The sequence below is a fragment of the Saimiri boliviensis genome, chromosome 15, assembly GCF_048565385.1.
Source record: "Saimiri boliviensis isolate mSaiBol1 chromosome 15, mSaiBol1.pri, whole genome shotgun sequence".
Taxonomy (NCBI): domain Eukaryota; kingdom Metazoa; phylum Chordata; class Mammalia; order Primates; family Cebidae; genus Saimiri; species Saimiri boliviensis.
Genome location: NC_133463.1, coordinates 81,197,890 through 81,216,885, shown reverse-complemented (window position 1 = coordinate 81,216,885; position 18,996 = coordinate 81,197,890). Strand labels below are relative to the sequence as shown.

Here is an 18,996-nt window from a genome sequence, read left to right as displayed (position 1 = left end):
AGGAACCACACACAGGCAGGTGGGCCCCACTGTCCTCCCTCACTCTGAAGCCCTTAACAGCTGTGAAGGAGCCACAGGGCACAGGACAGAGCCTGGCCATGGCTCAGAGCTCATTGTCTGTCTTGCTGGCACATTTCCTCTCTACCCTGCTGGAGGGGAGGCAGGAGGTGAGCAGGGCAGGGCAGAAGAGCACAGGCCCCAGGATCCCAGGGAAAGAGCTGCTGCCTCTCCCACGTGCCAGCAGCAGCCTAGAGCACTTCCTCATGTGTCCATGGGGATTGGGATCACCTTTGTGCCTTTCTCCAAAAGTTTCCATGAGTGTGAAATGAAAAGATGAATGAGAAAGGAAGCTGTAAACTATACAATACCACACAGCTTGCTACTCCGAGTGTGGTCCCCAGACCAGCAGCCCAGGGACCCGCTACGAGTTGATTAGAAAGGCTGGATCTCAGCCAGGCGTGGTAGCTCATGCCTGTAATCCCAGCACTTTGGGAGGCTGAGGCGGGCAGATTACCTGAGGTCAGGAGTTTGAGACCAGCTTGATCAAAATGAAGAAACCCTGTATCTACTAAAAGCACAAAATTAGCCGGGCGTGCTGGCACATGCCTGTAATCCCAGCTACTTGGGAGGCTGAGGCAGGAGAATAGCTTGAACCTGGGAGGCAGAGGTTGTGGTGAGCCAAGATTGCGCCATTACACTCCAGCCTGGGCAACAAGAGCGAAACTCTGTCTCAAAAAAAAAAGGCTGGATCTTAGCCTGACACCAGTTTACTGACTCACGGTCTACACCTTACAGGGCCTGAGTTCGCTGGGAGGAAAACGTCCTGGGAGGGTAGAGAATAAAGGGGGAAGAAGGAGAAGCTCCGTGAATCAGGAAGCCTGGGAGGAGTGGCTGCAGGGAGCCCAGTGCCCAGGACCCTGCAAGTGGCTTGCTGTGCCTCACGGGCCACATGGGCCTTCCTGACAGCATGGGCTGAACTCCGCGGGTTCTGCCAAGATCCTTCACTTAGTGGCTTTGCGTCCACTTTGCAACTCAGCTCTGCCTGCAGAATGAGGCTTCCAATCCCTGCCAGACTGCAATGAGATAAAATCTGATGGCACGAAGAGAATGATGTGGAAATCCCTTTGCAGTCACAGGGGAGTTCAGTGCCTACTTGAGGAGTGTGCTGTGCTGAGTCTGCTGAAGGACGGAGCTTGGAGAAGCCACGCTGAGGGTGTAGAGTGGGGAGGGGCACAGTCCGGCCCTTCCCCACATGCACCTGCTGGAAACCAGCTCCAAACATGACCATGTGAAGACCCTGCAGCCCTAAGCCAACCAGCCTGACCAACCTACCCTTTTTCAAATACACTGTGGGAGAATCTTGACCACGGCTCCTCACTTTCACCTGGCAGCGAAGACTTCCAAAGCTGGTGGTCTTCAAGTTCCCCAGTGCATCTTGTTTCTGGAGACAGAAAGATGCTCCATTATCATCCTGCGATGTTTAATAATTCAACCCAACTAACATTCATCCAACCCTAACCATGGTTAGGCACGGGGACTACAAAGGTAAGTTAGTTTCTCCTGGTCTATTGGAGGAGATAGACATTTAAGCAATAACTTGCAGCCCAGAGTGTTAACTGCAAAAATACATATAATTAGAGAAGCAGTAATTAGAGAGGAAGAGCAATTGATTCTACTGAGAAGGAGAACCTAGAAAAAGTTTCCCAGAAAAAGTGAATCTGGGTGAGGTTCTGCGTAGAGCCCTCTTCATACCCCAAGCCCGGCCAGAAGCAGAGGAGTTGAGGAGGACTTTGGGCCTGGCACTGGGTAGTGTGGCTAACCACTGATGACCAAGGACCAAGGCCCTCCCATCACCACCCCACCCCAACATCTTAGGACCAAGAGCCCAGAGCCCTGGAGAGAAGCCTTAATAATGGTTGAGATGGAATTTCCTGCAGACCTGATGGGAGAATGATAATACTAGCAGCAAGGATGATCATTGTAACAATGGTCAATGAGACTTTATTTTGTGACCGAACTCTTTAGTAAGCCTTTTCATGAAGGACCTCATTCAATCCTCACAGCAATCCAGTGATGTGGGTGCCATTACTAGATCTATAACAGGGGAAATCTGAGGCTCCAAAGCACTAAATAGCAACAAGCAAGTAGCAGAGCTGGGATTTGAACCCAAGACCCTTCCCTGCCTCTTCCCTATATCTTGCAGCTACAGAATCCAGCTCAAGAGCCCTGAAATTCAAGGTCCACCCTCCATGCCCTTCTGCAGTGTCACTTATGAAGACACTCTCACATGCAAGCACATGGGTAAAGGGAAATGAAATGCGCCAGCATGGGTGACATTGCAAAGCCGCTACACATCTCCATGACCTCCACTGAGGGAATGCCAAGTAAATTATGCACATCCATGAAATAGATTCATATGCTCCAGTGAGAAGAAGGAGCTGATTTTTCAAGACTCTATATAGAGAAAGACGAACATCATGAGAAAATCAAGGTAGAAATGAATATCTATTATAAAAATAGCACACAATCAAATAAAAACACCATTATAAATGCACAGAAATTTTCTGGAAGAATCCATAAGAAACCAGGAGTAAAAAGGAGATAGGTATGTGTTTATGAATTAGGAAATTAGGAGACAGGAGACTCCTGTTTTTCACTGAGGAGGACAGGTGCTAATTATCCTAATTTGATGGTACCACATGAAATTGCCAATACTCTACAAATTTTGACTCACAGAACAGCAATGTTATGTGGTTCTAATATTTAACTTTTTTTCTTTTTAAACCACAATTACGGTTTGTTTGTTTGTTTCTTGTTTTGAGATGGAGTCTTCACTCTGCAGCCCAAGATGGAGTGCAGTGGCTCAATCTTGACTCACTGTAACCTCCGCCTCCCAAATGTAAGCGATTCTCCTGCCATAGCCTCCCCAGTAGCTAGGATTACAAGCAATAACCACCATACCCAGCTAATTTTGTTTGTGTGCTTTTAGTAGAGACAGCGTTTTTCCACGTTGGCCAGGCTGGTCTCGAACTTCTGACCTCAAGTGATTCACCAGCCTTGGCCTCCCAAAGTGCTGGGATTACAGATGTGAGCCACCATGCCTGGCCAACCACAATTATATTATATTTCTACAATGGGTAGGCATGCTGGGGTCTGGGACCCTGAGGGACAGTGGTGTTTAGGGCCCTCTCACATCTGGCCCATGCTGCCTGATAGGACAGGCAGTTCTCTCCTGACTGACTCATCAGGAATCTACACAGTTCAGGCAGACACCCCTTCTCCAGCTTCATCTTAGGTCTGTCCCTGGCCTATCGCAGCTTCCAGTCCCCAAAGTCTCATCGCTTTGAAGCAATGGAGGCAACAGAGGATCAGCTCTCGACAACCTCATTCCATCACCGGGCCAGGCTGCCGCCCCATTCCTCGGAGCATGTCTGGCCTAGAGTGGATGCAGGGCAGAACCACGATGCGGCTGCCCCACCTCACCTGCTCAGAAGTCATGCAGGCGACATTGTCACTTGTCCAAGCATAGAAATCACAGGAAACCTCTGGCTCCATCATGGACACGGTGAGGAAGCCGCAGGTCTCATCCTCTGCACAATCTGCAAGCACCATAAGACGGTCATTCACCTGGCTGTACTGGGGAGGATGCTGAGGATGGAGCAGACACATCCTCCTGCCCCTGCCCCTACCCCACATGCCCAAACACACACACACACATACACACACACACACACAAATACATGGGTGCACAAATACACACACTCGCCTCCAAATAACCACAAACACACACACACACATGCACACACACCTCCAGGCACACACAAATATACATCTAAATACACACAGCACCAAACCCACACACACAAAAATATACATCCAAATACACACACAAACCACCCCCACACACAATACACAAATACACACAAGCACACACACACACACACACAGCTCCAAACACACACACCGAAATAAATATACACCCAAATAAACACATACTTCCAAATAAACACCCAAACACACACAAATATACACGCAAGCATGTATACACTCACATACATACATATACACCCAAATACACACACACAAATACACTCAAACACATGCACACAGATACAAATATGCATTCAAATGCACACACATCCAATACACACATATACACCCAAATACACACCCCCCAATGTATACCCACAAGCACACATATAAGCACACATTTATTAAGTACATACCATGAACCTCATGCAGTATGAAGTGTTTTTTGTGTTACTGAATCACAGATCCCCCGTCTTACAGGTAAAGAGCTGAAGCACAGCTCAGTTTAGGTACTTACTTATCGAGGTCACAAAGCTACCAAGCAGCAGAGCTAGGATTTAAATCTACATAGTCAGACTTCAGAACTTGGTGTAGTTACTAAGCTGTATCTGCCTAAATTATACCTTTTTTATATTTTAATTGCTTCTATCCTATGAGGATCCAAGCCTAGATATCCGCTGAGATCAGAACTTTGTTCAAGGCTATGTGCCATTTCCATCAGGAGCAGACAGCAGTCCTGTAGGGGATTGAATGATAGAATAGAATCCCCACTTCCCACAGAGTGCTCTCTCCAGATGACAGGAGGCCACGCACTTAATGAGGGCAGGGACCACAGCTGCTTTTGGTGGACACTGGATGATAGGCATGAAACAGTGTGTAATATTAATGAATAATGATGGCAATTAATGATTTATCAGGAATAGGAGGTTTTGATAGAAAATGTAAATTAAGGAGAAAAATCTTACACTTATATATTTATCATTACAAAGCACTTTCACATATATTATTAATACTGATTCTTGCATTAGGTAAGAGGTAAATTTAGAGAAGGGAACGCCAAGACTAAGACTTGGCACAGTCTGTGGCTGATGGGGGCAAAGCAGTAACTTGAATACCTTTGCAATCCGATTCCTGAGCCCGCCCCCACACAATGCATTTGCCAAGATCAAGGACAAGGGAAAGCCTCTCGTATCTGGGACGGAGATGTCTTCCTTTTCTCTAACAGGACATCTCACAAACTGCATAATGAGATGACATCTTGGGTGCAAAGGTGGTCTTCTGGCTGTTTCATCAACTCCTGATTTTTGTCTCAGCATTGTATGGCTGTAATGTCTTCATGAACGAGGCACTGAGAGGTCAATGATATCATTTTACCCACAAACTGCCTGGCTCATTCAGAACTCCCCCACCTTCCGACATACACACACACAAAGTAATTCTTTTTTAAAATATTTTTTTGAGACAGGGTCTGGCTCTGTTGCTCAGGCTAGAGTGCATCAGCATGATCTTGGCTCACTGCACCTTCTGCCTCCTGGGCTCAAGCTATCTTCTCACCTCAGCCTCTCAAGGAGCTGGGATTACAGGCACACACCGGCATACCTGGCTAATTTTTGTATTATTTTTATTTTTATTTTCTTGTAGAGATGGGGTTTTGCCCCCTGCCTTGGCCTCCCAAAGTGCTGGGATTACGCATGTGAGCCACTGCACCCAGTTCCAGAGAGAATAATTTATTGGTCTGCTGGGTAATGGCTCTAAAGTTCTCCTGTTTCCTAACAACTAACTTAATTTTCACTGCAAGCAGATCCATGCTTCAGGCTCAGGGACAAATTCAGTCAAGAAAACAAAGTTCTGGATCAGAGTTGGAAGGATGAGCACCACAGAATCTGGTTGTTTAAGTGCTGACCTAGAACCAGGGCTCCTACCATGGCTCCAGTCATAGCTTCCCCTCATGCTCCCACCAACCCGCATCTCCCTCCTATTCCCCATCATGCTGTTCAGTTCTCTAGATGACATGGTTTTCTTTCCAGTCCCCGCTTGCCTCCCCGACAATGACATCTACCTCTTCACTGACTAAGTGGCTTTATTTTCCCACCCCTTAAATGGCCCTTTGACCAACTGTAAAACTGTCCTGATTTTTCATTGTGGGCTGAATTGTATTTCACACTCAAAATTCATACATGTAGTCCACCCCAGCACCTCAGGATGTGACCACATTTGAGTTAGGGTCTTAAAAGAGGTAATTAAGTATATAATATTGGTGGTTATATGCCAATAGGACTGGTGTTCTTATGAGAAATAAAGATCAGGCTACAGACACATACATAGGGAAGACCAAGCAAAGTCACAGGGAGAAGTGAGTTACCTACAAGCCCAGGAGAGGGGCCTCAGAAGAAACCAGTCCTGCCAATACCTTGATCCTGGACTTCCAGCCTCCAGAATTATGAGGTTACTGAGGGAGGCATAATGTAATAGTTAAAATGGCAATGACAGACACTAGGGACTCCCGGGGTGTAGGGAGGAGGACAGGGTTGTAAAACTGACCACTGGGACTACATTCACTACCTGGGTGATGGACTCAATCATACCCCAAACTTCAGCAACATACCATATACCCATATAACAAACCTGCGTGTGCACCTGCTAAATCTAAAATCAAAGATAGGATTATTTTTCAGTATTTTTTATTTCAATAGCTTTTAGGGTAAAAGTGGTTTTGAGTTACATGGATGAATTGTATAGTGGTAAGGTCTGAGATTTTAGTGCACTCCAAAGATGAAATCATTTAAAGCAAAAAAAGATGGCAGGCTTTGACGTGTTCCTTTGGATTTGAATTTAAGCCCTGGACTTGCTGACTATCATTGAGCAAGTCACTTAAACTCCTAAAGCTATATTTTTCTCTTCTGTAACTCAGGATAGCAATGGCTACTTTATGGATGGCTTTGGGATTGTGAGTTAATCCTTGTAAACACACATGCTCAATAAATAGCAGCTTTTATTACCACCTCTCTGGTCCCACTGTTAAAATAGGGAGATACATATCCTGACCCAGACACAAAGCTCCATGCCAAACTAATTTTGTTCATTTCTACTCCTTAACATGTGCCATGTGCATAGCAAACAGTAGACACACTCTCAACTCTGCAATGAAATTATGAATTGAATATACATTCTGGAAATCAATTTACTTAGTGTTTTTGAGAAAGTGTGTTTTTAAATCATAGTTTGAATGGTTTGGTTTGGTTGGTCTTGATAACTCTCAGCAGAGCTTACTTTCACACCCACTCTGAATACACATCTCCCCGCTGCTCCTCACCTGTCAAACACTGCATCACGGGGAACTCAGAATTGGGAACTTTGGATCTGACAGCCGCAGGAGCATTGGCATCAAAGACGACCTTTGATTCCGGAGCCTTCTCAAATTTCTGCATCACTAAAAATAATCCAGAGTTAGTAAATATGACTCAGAAGGATATAGGGCATCTGCAGAGAAGCCCTAAAAGCTGTTAGGTCAAGTCACTACCCATTCATAGCTCTTGGTAGCACAAATGTCCAGGGAAAGCAATTCCTTGCTGAGGTAGCGCCAACATCCTGCCCCACGTCTAATACTGAGAGCTACAACTTACCAGCTCTCCCTGCTTCTACCTCATTGTCAAGAAGTGAGGCGGAAACTTAATATGTTAGTCCTTACATCTCATTTCTTCTCACTAACATGGATTTTCTATCTAAACTTACATTTCTCTGTCCCTATCCCTTAGTGCTAATTACATAATATAATTATTTTACTGGCATTTTCTTTCTATAAAGCAAGGTGAATTCTTTCTGAAATGAGATGTTATTTTTTAAAAGACATGTGCATATGTATTTATGTAAATCTGAAGATGTGTCACGTGGCTCAGGTATTTTTAAAATTAAGTGATTTATTAGCATCTGTTTTCCTAGCTACTACCTTCAACATACTTGAGTTCCATTTGATAGGAATAACATAGCCACAGACTCATAAAACTAGACAAGAGAGGAGGAAGAAATATCATTTTTCAAGGCTATGAGGGTTGGAACTCATTCTTTACCAAGCAAAAAAGAAAGCATGAAGGGTAACACTCAAGGAATGAGATTTATCTTCCAAGCCACAGATTCTCAAGAGTGTCAATAACTTGCAGTCTTACAGGTAACTGTCAAAAAAAAGAGCTATGTACAAGCCCAAAGGCACATGAGTATCAGTTTTCTGGGAAACATAATTATAAACATATATACAAGCACTAATTATGTACAACCATTGCTTTATAAAAAAGACGTATCTAGATTGGTTTTCATCAAGTCAATAAATTCAAGGCCATCCAAAGCAATCTTTTCTCAGCTTTCATGATAAGTGCAGAAAAAAATGTTTATTCCTTTTGGGATGGGGTTGAGAGGAGTAAGCATTTATGTAAAATACATGATATGCTCTAAGCCTTCTAAAGTGGTGACAGAGAAAATAATTTGACAAACTGTCTATCCACATTAATTGCTAAAGTTGTCAATTTCATGCTCTCTGCCCACACTCAGCCCTTCTTGTCATCTCCTTCTCTCTCTTTTAAATTTTATATTCCTTAGTAGCTCATTTGTAGAGACCGTAAGCTCCAGTCCAGCAAATGCCATGTTATATTCACCACAGTGTCTCTAAGTCTTGATTGGTACAGACCAGATGCTCAAAACCCTTTAGGAGACTAAATAAAATTTGAAAGATCTTTCAGTTTCTAATTAAATTCTGCCAAAAATACAGTAAATTTAGCACTTCAGTTAGAGAATCTGCTGGTTTTCAGAAAAGGGACACCTTGGTGATAGAGATCTTCACATTTCAGCATTCTGTGAAGAATCTCACGGCCAGGCAGAACAGAAACAATCCATGAACCAATTTGCTGATGAATTATGCCAACAGAGTCAGTTTGCAGATTTATAGATTCTGTTGGTATAATTTCCCATGTATCCAATTTATACTTAGCAGCTATGTATAAATGTCTTAAGGAAAGCATAAAAAGTTATCATTAAAGAACAGTATATATTAATATTTCATCATAATTTTTGCATAATCTATTGTGGATACTTAGGTGCCTGTCTCCTTCCAAGGCAAAGACAATATTCTGATCACTAGCCAGGATCGTAACAAAGAGACTACTTTCCCACATATTGAATGGATGGAGAGAGGGAGAGAGGATATCAGGGAAGGAAGGACAGGCAAATGAACGACTAACAACATCATCATGACACCAGGAAACCAAGAGATAACATTATGATGGCACTTGATGTGGTATATGAAGTCTTCAGCATAGGTCGACAAAGATCAGAATTAGGAAAATGAATCTAAAGTTAAAGAGAAGATGAACTGGAACTATTTCCAGTGAGCAAGGTGGAAATATTTCTACTAACTCTGCAAGTAAACAAAGGAAATAGAAGATCAAAGGGAGTGCCAGGAAGCTGCAGCAGGAGAGATTTCAGAGAGGGGCAGCAGGCAGTCAGGGAGAGGCACCAACTCTGGAGTGAGTCCTCAGCTCAACTCCTGATGCCACCACCAGCTCTGTGTCCTTGGACACCTTGCAACCTCTGAGAGTTTCAGTTTCCTGAAACATATAGCATGGAATGGTATACGGCATGTGGTAACCACTCAGTTAGGGTTAGGATAAGTCCCTCTGACCCCTGTAGAACACCTTGCCTAAGTCTCAGGACTTGTAAAATTGACCGCAGGAAGGGAGGTGGTGTAAGAATCCCCTTCCCTGAAGAACTTTAGGAAATAGTTTCAAAGAATCCCAGACAACTGGAGCTATTCATTCATTCTGTCAATGAGTACCTGTGATCCTGGAATAGAACAAGAAACAAAACACAATTCTAGCCCCAAAGGAACATATGGTCTAATTAGGTTAGAGCCCAGAGGGGAGGGTGGGATACTGCAAATGGTGCTTTAGCTCCAGAGCAATGCAGAACCACTAAAGAGTTTTAAGGGGCTTTGCATAAGCAGAATCCCCTTTTAAATAACTGCGCTAGAAGCCTCATAGAAAAACTGTTGGAGCACGAAGATGAGTGAGGCAGGTATGGCAGTACCATGTCAGCAACAGCAGAGGCCTGAACAAAGGAGGTGGCAAGAGGGCTGGAGAAGTCCCTTGCTTAAGGACCTAGCCTCAAGGACAAAAGCCTTAAAAATTTTACTCCTGATTTTTTAATGATCGCCATTCTAACTGGCGTGGAATGCAGCCATAGCACGTGTATACCTATGTAACAAACCTGCATGATCTGCAAATGTACATATCTATATCTATCTATCTATATATCTATATCTATATCTATATATCTATATAGATATAGATAGATATATATATATATGGGGGGGGGAGAGAGAGACAGACAGAGAGAGAGAGAGAGAGAGAGAGAGAGAATTATACTCCCAGAGAAAGTTCCTCTCAAAGGCAATTCTGAGAAAAGACAGTTGATATGCCTGTGAGGTCCCAGCTTATTAACATAGAAATCCCCAGGCATATCCAGAAAGGGAAACATAAGCTCAGAGCTTTGCATAAGAAGCCAAAGATGCTGAAGCTCTATCTGGAGACTATTCAGAAGCCAGCGCCTCAGGGAGGCATCATCAAAGTCGTCAAGCTGAGCTGTGACTCCTGCGTACTTCTGGTGACACTGATTAAACTGTTCTTTCTGCTCTGAACACTGGGCAGAATTACCATGAAATACCCTACAAACTTCATTAGACAATCCTCAAGGCCAAGCCATTGACAAAGACGCAAAGAGAGCTCAGAGCACTTAGACAATAATGCCAGGACGGGCAGTGATCACTTGGGCCACTGGGCAAGTTGCTCCCCCTCTAAGGACACAGTTTCTCATTTGTCAAGTATCTGCCTAACTGATCTCTCAAAGCACTTGCCAGCTGTACCTCCCCTGTCACTTCTGCCCAAGAGGAGGGATATTGGGAAGAAAGTAAGACTTTCATTGGATTTGAAATTTATTCAAGAACACATACACACAAACACACACGCACGCACACACACACGCATACATTCACTCCTTAGGCTTTGTTAGCTCTTCACTAGAGAAGGGAAATGATTGCCCTGAGAATTACAAAATGAACATTTTTCACTCAGATTTTCACTGATGTTTTATGTCACGAGCCGTACCAGCTTTCCCGGAGGACAGGTAGGCTATGCGTGCATATGTGTGTATATGTGAGGATGTGTTTATTGAGGAAGCAGGTAAATCTAAGTGGAAACAGATTGGTGGAATGAAGAATACAAAGGCAGGGTAGTTCAACATACACCGATTCAAATTCTAGGCATATTCTATCCTAACTATGGAAGCAAGAGAAGTGCTTAGACATTCTTTGCCTCAGTTTCCTCAGCTAAAATATTGGCGATAATATTTACCTTTTAGGACTACCCTGGATGCAAATGTGATAAACACATAAAACATCTGGCATACAGTAAGCCCACGTATGTTACACCCTTTCCTTACTCAGAAATACTAAGAGATTAGTTGCTTGGGTTGTCAAGTGTACAAAGGTCAACCACAAGACCTTAAGCAGAGGAAGGTGGTTCCAGGGAAGGGTGGAACAGAGTCATAAAGACTGAGAAGATGTCAGAATTAAGGGATCTTGAAGACCGTTTCAGCTTCCCTCCAAGTTTAACAGATGGAGAAACAAGGCAAATACTGTTTCTGAGCCTTCTTATTCTGAGACATTTATTACTGCTGGTAGGTATTCCATTGCTAAGGCACTCAACACCCTTACAAGGGTTGAAACTGATGCCTCCATGTTATGGACGAAGAAACTGCTGCAGGTGAGTGATTTGCCTAAGACTACACAGCCAGTAAAGGCACTGCTGGGATTAAACTACTTCTGATCCCACAGGACATACTGTTTCCTTCTGTTCCTCTGGTTCCCATCACACCATGTACTGTAGAATAACTGATGGTTCACCTGGGACTTTTCCACCAGGTATCTCACTGAGTAACTGTATGTGGCACAGGGTAGAGCTCAATACATATTTGTTGACATTATAGGTTGATGTTGATTCTCATGAAACAGACTGAAAGCCACTGGGAGACTGAAGATCAGAAGGATTGAACAACTTGGTCTAGATCACCCAGCGATAAAGATATGGATCTAGAACTAGAAATACCATTTGACCCAGCAATCCCATTACTTGGTATATACCCAAAGGATTATAAATCATTCTATTATAAAGACACGTGCACACATATGTTCATTGCATCACTGTTTACAACAGCAAAGACTTGGAACCAACCCAAATGCCCATCAAGGATAGACTGGATAAAGAAAATGTGGCACATACACACATGGAATACTATGCAGCCATAAAAATAGGATGAGGTCATGTCCTTTGCAGGGACATGGATGAAGCTGGAAGCCATTATTCTCAGCAAACTGACACAAGAACAGAAAACCAAACACCACATGTTCTCACTCATAGTGGGTGTTGAACAATGAGAACACATGGACACAGGGAGGGGAACATCATACATGTCTGTGGAGGAGTGGGGGGCTAGGGGAGCAATAGCAGGGGTTGGGGAAGTTGGGGAGGAATAACATTAGGAGAAATACCTAATGTAGGGGAAGAGGGGATGGAGGCAGCAAACCATCATGGCTTGTGTATGGCTATGTAACAATCCTGTAAGATCTGCACATGTACACCAGAACTTAAAGTATAATTTTTAAAAAAAAAAGATATGGAACAAGGCCTGGCACACAAGTCTTCTACAACAGGAGTTTCCAACCCCTAAACCATAGACTGGTACCAGTCCATGGCTTGTTAAGAAATGGGCCAGGAGGCTGAGGCAGGAGAATTGCCTGAGCCCAGGAGGCGGAGGTTGCGGTGAGCCGAGATCGCGCCATTGCACTCCAGCCTGGGTAACAAGGGCGAAACTCCGTCTCAAAAAAAAAAAAAAAAAAAAAAAAAAAAAGAAATGGGCCACACAGCAGGAGGTAAGCATGAGGAGTGTGGACATTACCACCTGAGCTCCGCCTCCTGCCAGATCAGTGGCAGCATTAGACTCTCACAGGAGCACAAATCTGATTGTGAGCTGTACATGCGAGGGATCCAGGCTGTGCGCTCCTTTGAGACTCTCATGCCTGATCATCTGTCACTGTCTCCTATCACCCCCAGATGGGACCATCTAGTTGCAGCGAAAAAAGCTCAGGGCTCTCACTGATTCTACATTATGGTGAGTTGTATAATTATTTCATTATATATTACAATGCAATAATAATAGAAATAAAAGGCACAATAGACGTCATGTGCTTGAATCATCCTGAAACCATCCCCACCCCGACACCCCTAGTCTGTGGGAAAACTGCCTTAAAGAAAACTGATCCTTGATACCAAAAAGGTTGGGGACTGCTGCTCTACAGTGTCCTACTGAGGAAGAAGTGCTGGCTAGATTAGTGAAGGCAAGTTGCCTAGAAAAATGGAGGCCTCCACAGATCCTTTAATATGAAACTTCACCTCTTGTGCACACTGAAGTTCTTAGAAGTAAGGGTTCCTGATATCTGGAATTTACATACTAAATGATTCAAATAAAAAAGAGTGAAATGTTAACAATTTTTTGGATCTAGGTGATGGGTATTTGTTCATGCAATGGTTCTTCCAATTTCTACACAGATTAAAATAAAAGTTGAAGACAAATGTATCTCTGGCTTCTCTCCCTTTCTATAAAGCCCTTGAGACCACTCCCCGCTCCCCAGGAACCGCGACTGATTTCACCTCCAGCACCTACTCAGACACTGTGAGTCCTCAAGTGGGGCCTCTGTTTCCCACAGCAGCCTCCGCCCCTTGCTGTCCACACAGAAGGCCTTCCCACTGCCCTTGTCCCTTTGGCTGGCTCGGTACTGGCCGTTCTGGTCACATTGCAGGCCTGCTTCGTTCCTCTGACAGTCAGTGACACCTAGAACCAATAGATTGACACAGGCATCAATGATGGGCCTCTGGAATCCCCCCACTCCTACTCCTAGACTCTGGGTCATTGACAAGGTGTCCAAGTCACACATCTAACTCAGACATTCTAGCTTAAAACTCTTCAGTTTACCCACTGCTCTGACCAATAAGGCCCCTGTGATCTGGCTGCCACCACTCTTAAGTTCTGCACACACACCCCATGCTTCCCACATCACCTGCTTCATTCCATGACCTGAGCACACCAACCTCTCTGATGCCATTTGCTCCAACACAGGCTTGGCTCATCTGGGCCCTCTCCTGGCCCACAGCTCTCCCAGTGTTTGCTGCACAAACTCTCCATTGCTCCCCTGTTTTCACCCCAATTCCCATTGTCTCAGGAAAGCCTTCCTGCTATGGTCTGAATGTTTGGGTGCCACTGCCAAAATTCACATGTGGAAACCCAGTGCCCAGTTCACACTGGGTATTGGCAGGTGGTGCCTTTGGGAGGTGACTAGATCATGACAGTGGAGTGCTCCTGAATGAGATTTGTACCCTTTAAAAGACTCCCACTATGTGAGGGCACAGTGAGAAGATGCCATCTTTGATACCATTATCAGACAAATCTGTTGGCACCTTCATCTTGGACTTTCCAGCCTCCAAAACTGTGAGAAATAAATTCCTGCTATTTATAAGCTACCCAGTTTATGGTATTTTGTTATAGCAGCCCAAATGGACTAAGACATCTCTGGACGTCCCAGCTCAGTCAGACCCAAATGTTATGCACTATCCCAGGGACCTACACCTCTCCTTCATAGCAGGGCATGCTGTTACAATTCCCATTTATCCATGTGAATGAATGATTGATGACTGCCAGCCACCCACTAGACAGATGTTCTGAAAGGCAGAGACCAGATATGGTTTGCACATTATTGTATCCAAATTCCTCACTCAGTGTCTGACCCACAAAACAAGCTTCTTCTCAAAATCAATAAATATTAGTCAAATCCATGGATGAATACTGCTCTTTATATCCATGTTCAAGCTATTTCTTCTTCCTAGAAGGCCTGTCTCCACCAGGCCCCCTAGCTAATCTCACCTTGTCCTTCAAGACCTCTCACAAGCTGCTGTAACAATACCGAACCTGTGCTTCCATTATACTATTCATTACATCTCATTGATATACTTACAAGTTTCTTTTCCCTGTTAGATTCTAAACTCCTTCAAGACAGGGACTTATCATTACTTGTTTTATTTAATACATAGCCAGTACATATTTGCCACAAAGCAGGAACTCAATATATCTCGGATGAATGATATTAAAAGGGAATACCTTCATTTGGTTCTTCAGGTCTGGAAAGTAGGTGAAACCTAATCTTTTATGCCCAGAGATTTCATAACAACTGAGTTTCTATATTTCCAGACTATTGATTATGTGATTCACCATTGACTAATAACAGCTTTTTTTCTGGGAAGTTACAAAGGCTGTTTTTTTAATTGGACACTTTGCATGCCATACATGATACACAAGAATTAACCCATCAATAAACAAACAAACAAATAAGTGAAAAGCAGAATGTCAAGCACGGTCCAGTGGACCAGCTAAGTTACAAAATGTAGGAGAAAAGTATAAGTAAGATCAATAATATAGACCTGAACTATATAGAGGAGCTGGGATTCTAAAGCCATCCTAACACCAAAAGGAAATGAAGGAAATATTGTAATCTCCTGGCATCATTTAAAACTTGGCAGACTCTCCTGCCCCATGCCCTGTGTTTCTCTTCGGTACAATTCCATCTAAGAAAACAGACCAGATAATTCAACAGGCAGAATATTGGAGTTAATGAGTCATAGAGAAGTTTCTTAGGTATTAACAGATTCTTAGCACAGACTCCAACCTTGATCACAGAGAATCATTCACTAAAATCCATTTCACTACTCAGGAAAGATGTCTGGAAGAATGGCAATGATTCAACACAGCCCTCTACTACTACATGAAAATGCAACCAATGCTCACCCTCAAAATGGGTGGAGAATAAATGCTTATTATTTATGTTAAACATTTTTATTCCACTTTGCTATAGATTGTTTATGTCCCTCCCCTACAAAATTTATATGTTGAAGCTCTAATCCCCAATGTGATAGTATTTGAAGGTGAAGCCTTTGGAAATTAATTAGGTTTAGATGAGGCCATGAGGGTACAGCCCCCATGATGTGGTTAATTCCCTTATTAGAAAGAGGAGGATAGGAGATTGTTCTCTCTCCTTCTCTGTGCATATAATAAGCAAAGCCATGTGAGGACATAACCAGGAAGACAGCCTTCAACAAGAACCCAATCATATGGGCACCCTGACCTCCAGACTTCCAACCTGTAGAACTGTGTGAGATAAATGTGGTGTTTAGGCAACCCAGTGTAGGATAATTTGCAGTAGTAGCCTGAACTAAGACACTCTTTATTACCACCCTGTGAGTGAAGAATTATTGGCTCCATCTGATACATGAGGGAGCTGACATTCAGAAGAGGAAGGTGGCTTGGCCTAGGTCACAGTCCCACTAAGAAGGGAGAACAGTGATTAAACCTCAACCTGCGTTCTCTCTTCCCTGCCATTTTTGTCATATCCCCTTCATAAATAGGCTCAGCACACTATATTAATCTTCTTTTAAGAAAGTGCTTCTCTGGTATTTTGATAGCACTCCAAGTCATCTCAAACTACAAGTACTTGAGTCACTGTGTACAAACTGAGGGTGATGCTCAGATGTCCAGGTCACTCTGTTTTCCTAGTGAAGGAAATTTCATTCTTCCTATTCCAGGAAGAATGCCAAACTCCCAGCCTATAAATTTCCTTTTACTTTCATTTATTGGAATTACTGTTCTATTACTACTGCTTTCCTGACCAGGAAACTGCCCTGATCAAAGAAAGTGTCTTGATCTTTTATTTTTTTTAAATCTTGATCTGATTACTTATTTTAAAAATTCTAGAAATTATTTAGATTGTAAGCACAACAGTTTCTCTCATATTGACACTGTTTCAGACTAACACGAAGTGATGTACAACAAGGCAAGTTATGTGTCCTTGCTTGGAAAAACCCAACAATACCCAATAAGTAGGTAACAATAAGTAGGTCAAGTGAAATCACATGACCTATGGGAAGGCCACACGTACGTACAGTCCTGGCAAATTCATGCGGCAGAAAACGAAGACAAGCTACACTGAGGTCATGACTATAGGTGGAAAATATCTTCCATTTTTCAATCTGATAAAGTTGACTTACAAAAATCAGAAGTTTCAGAATCAGATAAAACCAAGATCAAAGAGCAGTTACATCACCAGTTAGCTGAGTGACTGTGACTAAGTTTCTTTTCTTGGAATCTTAGCTTTCTTATCTGCAAAAGTTGGGCAAATAATATTGGAAGAAGTATTGGGAGTACTGAACGAGACAACACAGGTAAAACGCCTGACCCACAGCTGGGCAGTGGGTAAGTATTCAAAGATGGCGGCCCCTTTTATTATTATGTTGTATACCCAATAGTTCTCCCAGGTGAGCAATTGTGCCCTCCCTGCCACTTGCACCCAACTGGCATTTGGCAATGTCTGGAGACACGTCTGGCTGTCATTACTAAGGGAGGGGTGCTACTGGCATTGAAGAGCTAGTGATGCTACTAAATATCCTACCAGCCACAGGCCAGCCCTCAACAAAGATTTATCTGTCTCAAAAGGTCAATAGTGCAGAGATTGGGAAACCTTGTTACGGTCCATTTCATTGCAGGGCTTCTCTTTGAAAGAAGCACCCCACAGAACTTACAGTGAGTCTGGCTGAAAGCTCCAGCAGAAATGGTTGTTCTGCCCATAGGACATGGTACACAGGCCAAGCTCCCTGCCTGTTCTTGGTAGAATCCAACAGGACAAGGAATGCATTGCTCATCTTGGGAATAGCTTCCCTCGGGACACTTAACTAGAAAAAACAAACAGAGAAACAATATTAAATATCAAGACACAAACTTTGCAGTTACAATCCAAAACACACAGGGTACAGGAAATCCTCAAACCAGTTCAAGAGCTCATTCATTTAACAAACGTCCATTGAGAACCTACTGTGTGTCAGACTCTAAGAAGCAGGAAAGCAGCTGTGAAAAAGTTGGGCAAGCTTCCTGCTGTCCAGGAAGTGACATGCTTGTAGGAGATGAGAGATAAGACAGGAATTTCAGATATGGGTAAAATAAAGCAGGGGAGGAGGGCATGAGGGTGAGGAAAGGCCCCTGAAAGACATGATGCTTCAGCCTTGAATGATGAGCGGTAGCCCAGGCAAATATCTAGGAGAAGGGAATTCCAGGAAGAGGAAACAAGTGCAAAAATCCTGAGGTAGAAATGAGTTTGGATCATTCAAGCAATGGAAAGACAAAAGCAAGCAAAGCTTGCTACTAAGCTAGGGCTTAGTCTGCAAAGAATGAATGGCATGAGATGAAGTTGAAGAACAATTTGAAAGATGAGAGCCCATCCACAGGTTGCCATGGGAATGTTTCCCAAAGTTATGGGCCTGGTGGGATGGAGGGGTAGAAGGGCACATTTTGGTATCTTATAGATTGCGTGAAGTCCCACTGCCCCGCATACCTTGTACTTTTGGACCTTTCTGAGGCTCCACTTTCTCCTCTGTAAGATGGGGATTAATAATATCATCTTAATCGGAGCATACTGATAATGTATATAAAAGTAGCTATCATAATGCCAGACTCACATATGCACTCAACAAATGATAATCATTTTTACACTTGGGGAAGTCCTTCCTTATAGGCAACCTCAACACCTACTCTGTCCAAACAGGATTCCCTCTCTATGAGGCATTCCCAACATTCAGCCCCACCCCACTTGACTCCTGTGGCCTCTCTCCCTGTTGCTCGGTCTTTTTTTATTTTTTTATTTTTATTTTTGAGACAGAGTTTCACTGTTGTCACCCAGGCTAGAGTGCAACGGCACAATCTCAGCTCACTGCAACATCTGCCTCGTGGGTTCAAGTGATTCTCCTGTCTCAGCCTCCTGTGCACCATCATGTCTGGCTAATTTTCATATTTTTAGTAGAGACGGGGTTTCATCATGTTGGCCAGGCTGATCTTGAACTCCTGACCTCAGGTGATCTGCCCGTCTCAGCTTCCCAAAGTGCTGGGATTACAGGCATGAGCCACTGCACCTGGCCACTCGGTCATTAGTAGTATTGCTCCAATCTGGGACTTGAGTGAGGGAAGTGAGGCACATGGGCATAGGATTCAATGAGG

At 43.5% G+C, this 18,996-nt stretch overlaps 1 protein-coding gene across 1 annotated transcript in view; it reads right to left on the bottom strand.

Annotated features, from left to right (window-relative positions):
• Nucleotides 1-18,996, bottom strand: part of TG (thyroglobulin) — a 273,908-nt gene that overhangs the window by 200,503 nt on the left and 54,409 nt on the right. The window contains exons 21-25 of the mRNA XM_003933694.4: nucleotides 17,532-17,681; nucleotides 13,573-13,740; nucleotides 7,124-7,240; nucleotides 3,484-3,599; nucleotides 1,333-1,441 (exon numbers count right to left, since the gene is read on the bottom strand). Coding sequence (XP_003933743.2) covers nucleotides 1,333-1,441; nucleotides 3,484-3,599; nucleotides 7,124-7,240; nucleotides 13,573-13,740; nucleotides 17,532-17,681 — 660 coding nt within the window. The remainder of the gene's footprint in view (nucleotides 1-1,332; nucleotides 1,442-3,483; nucleotides 3,600-7,123; nucleotides 7,241-13,572; nucleotides 13,741-17,531; nucleotides 17,682-18,996) is intronic.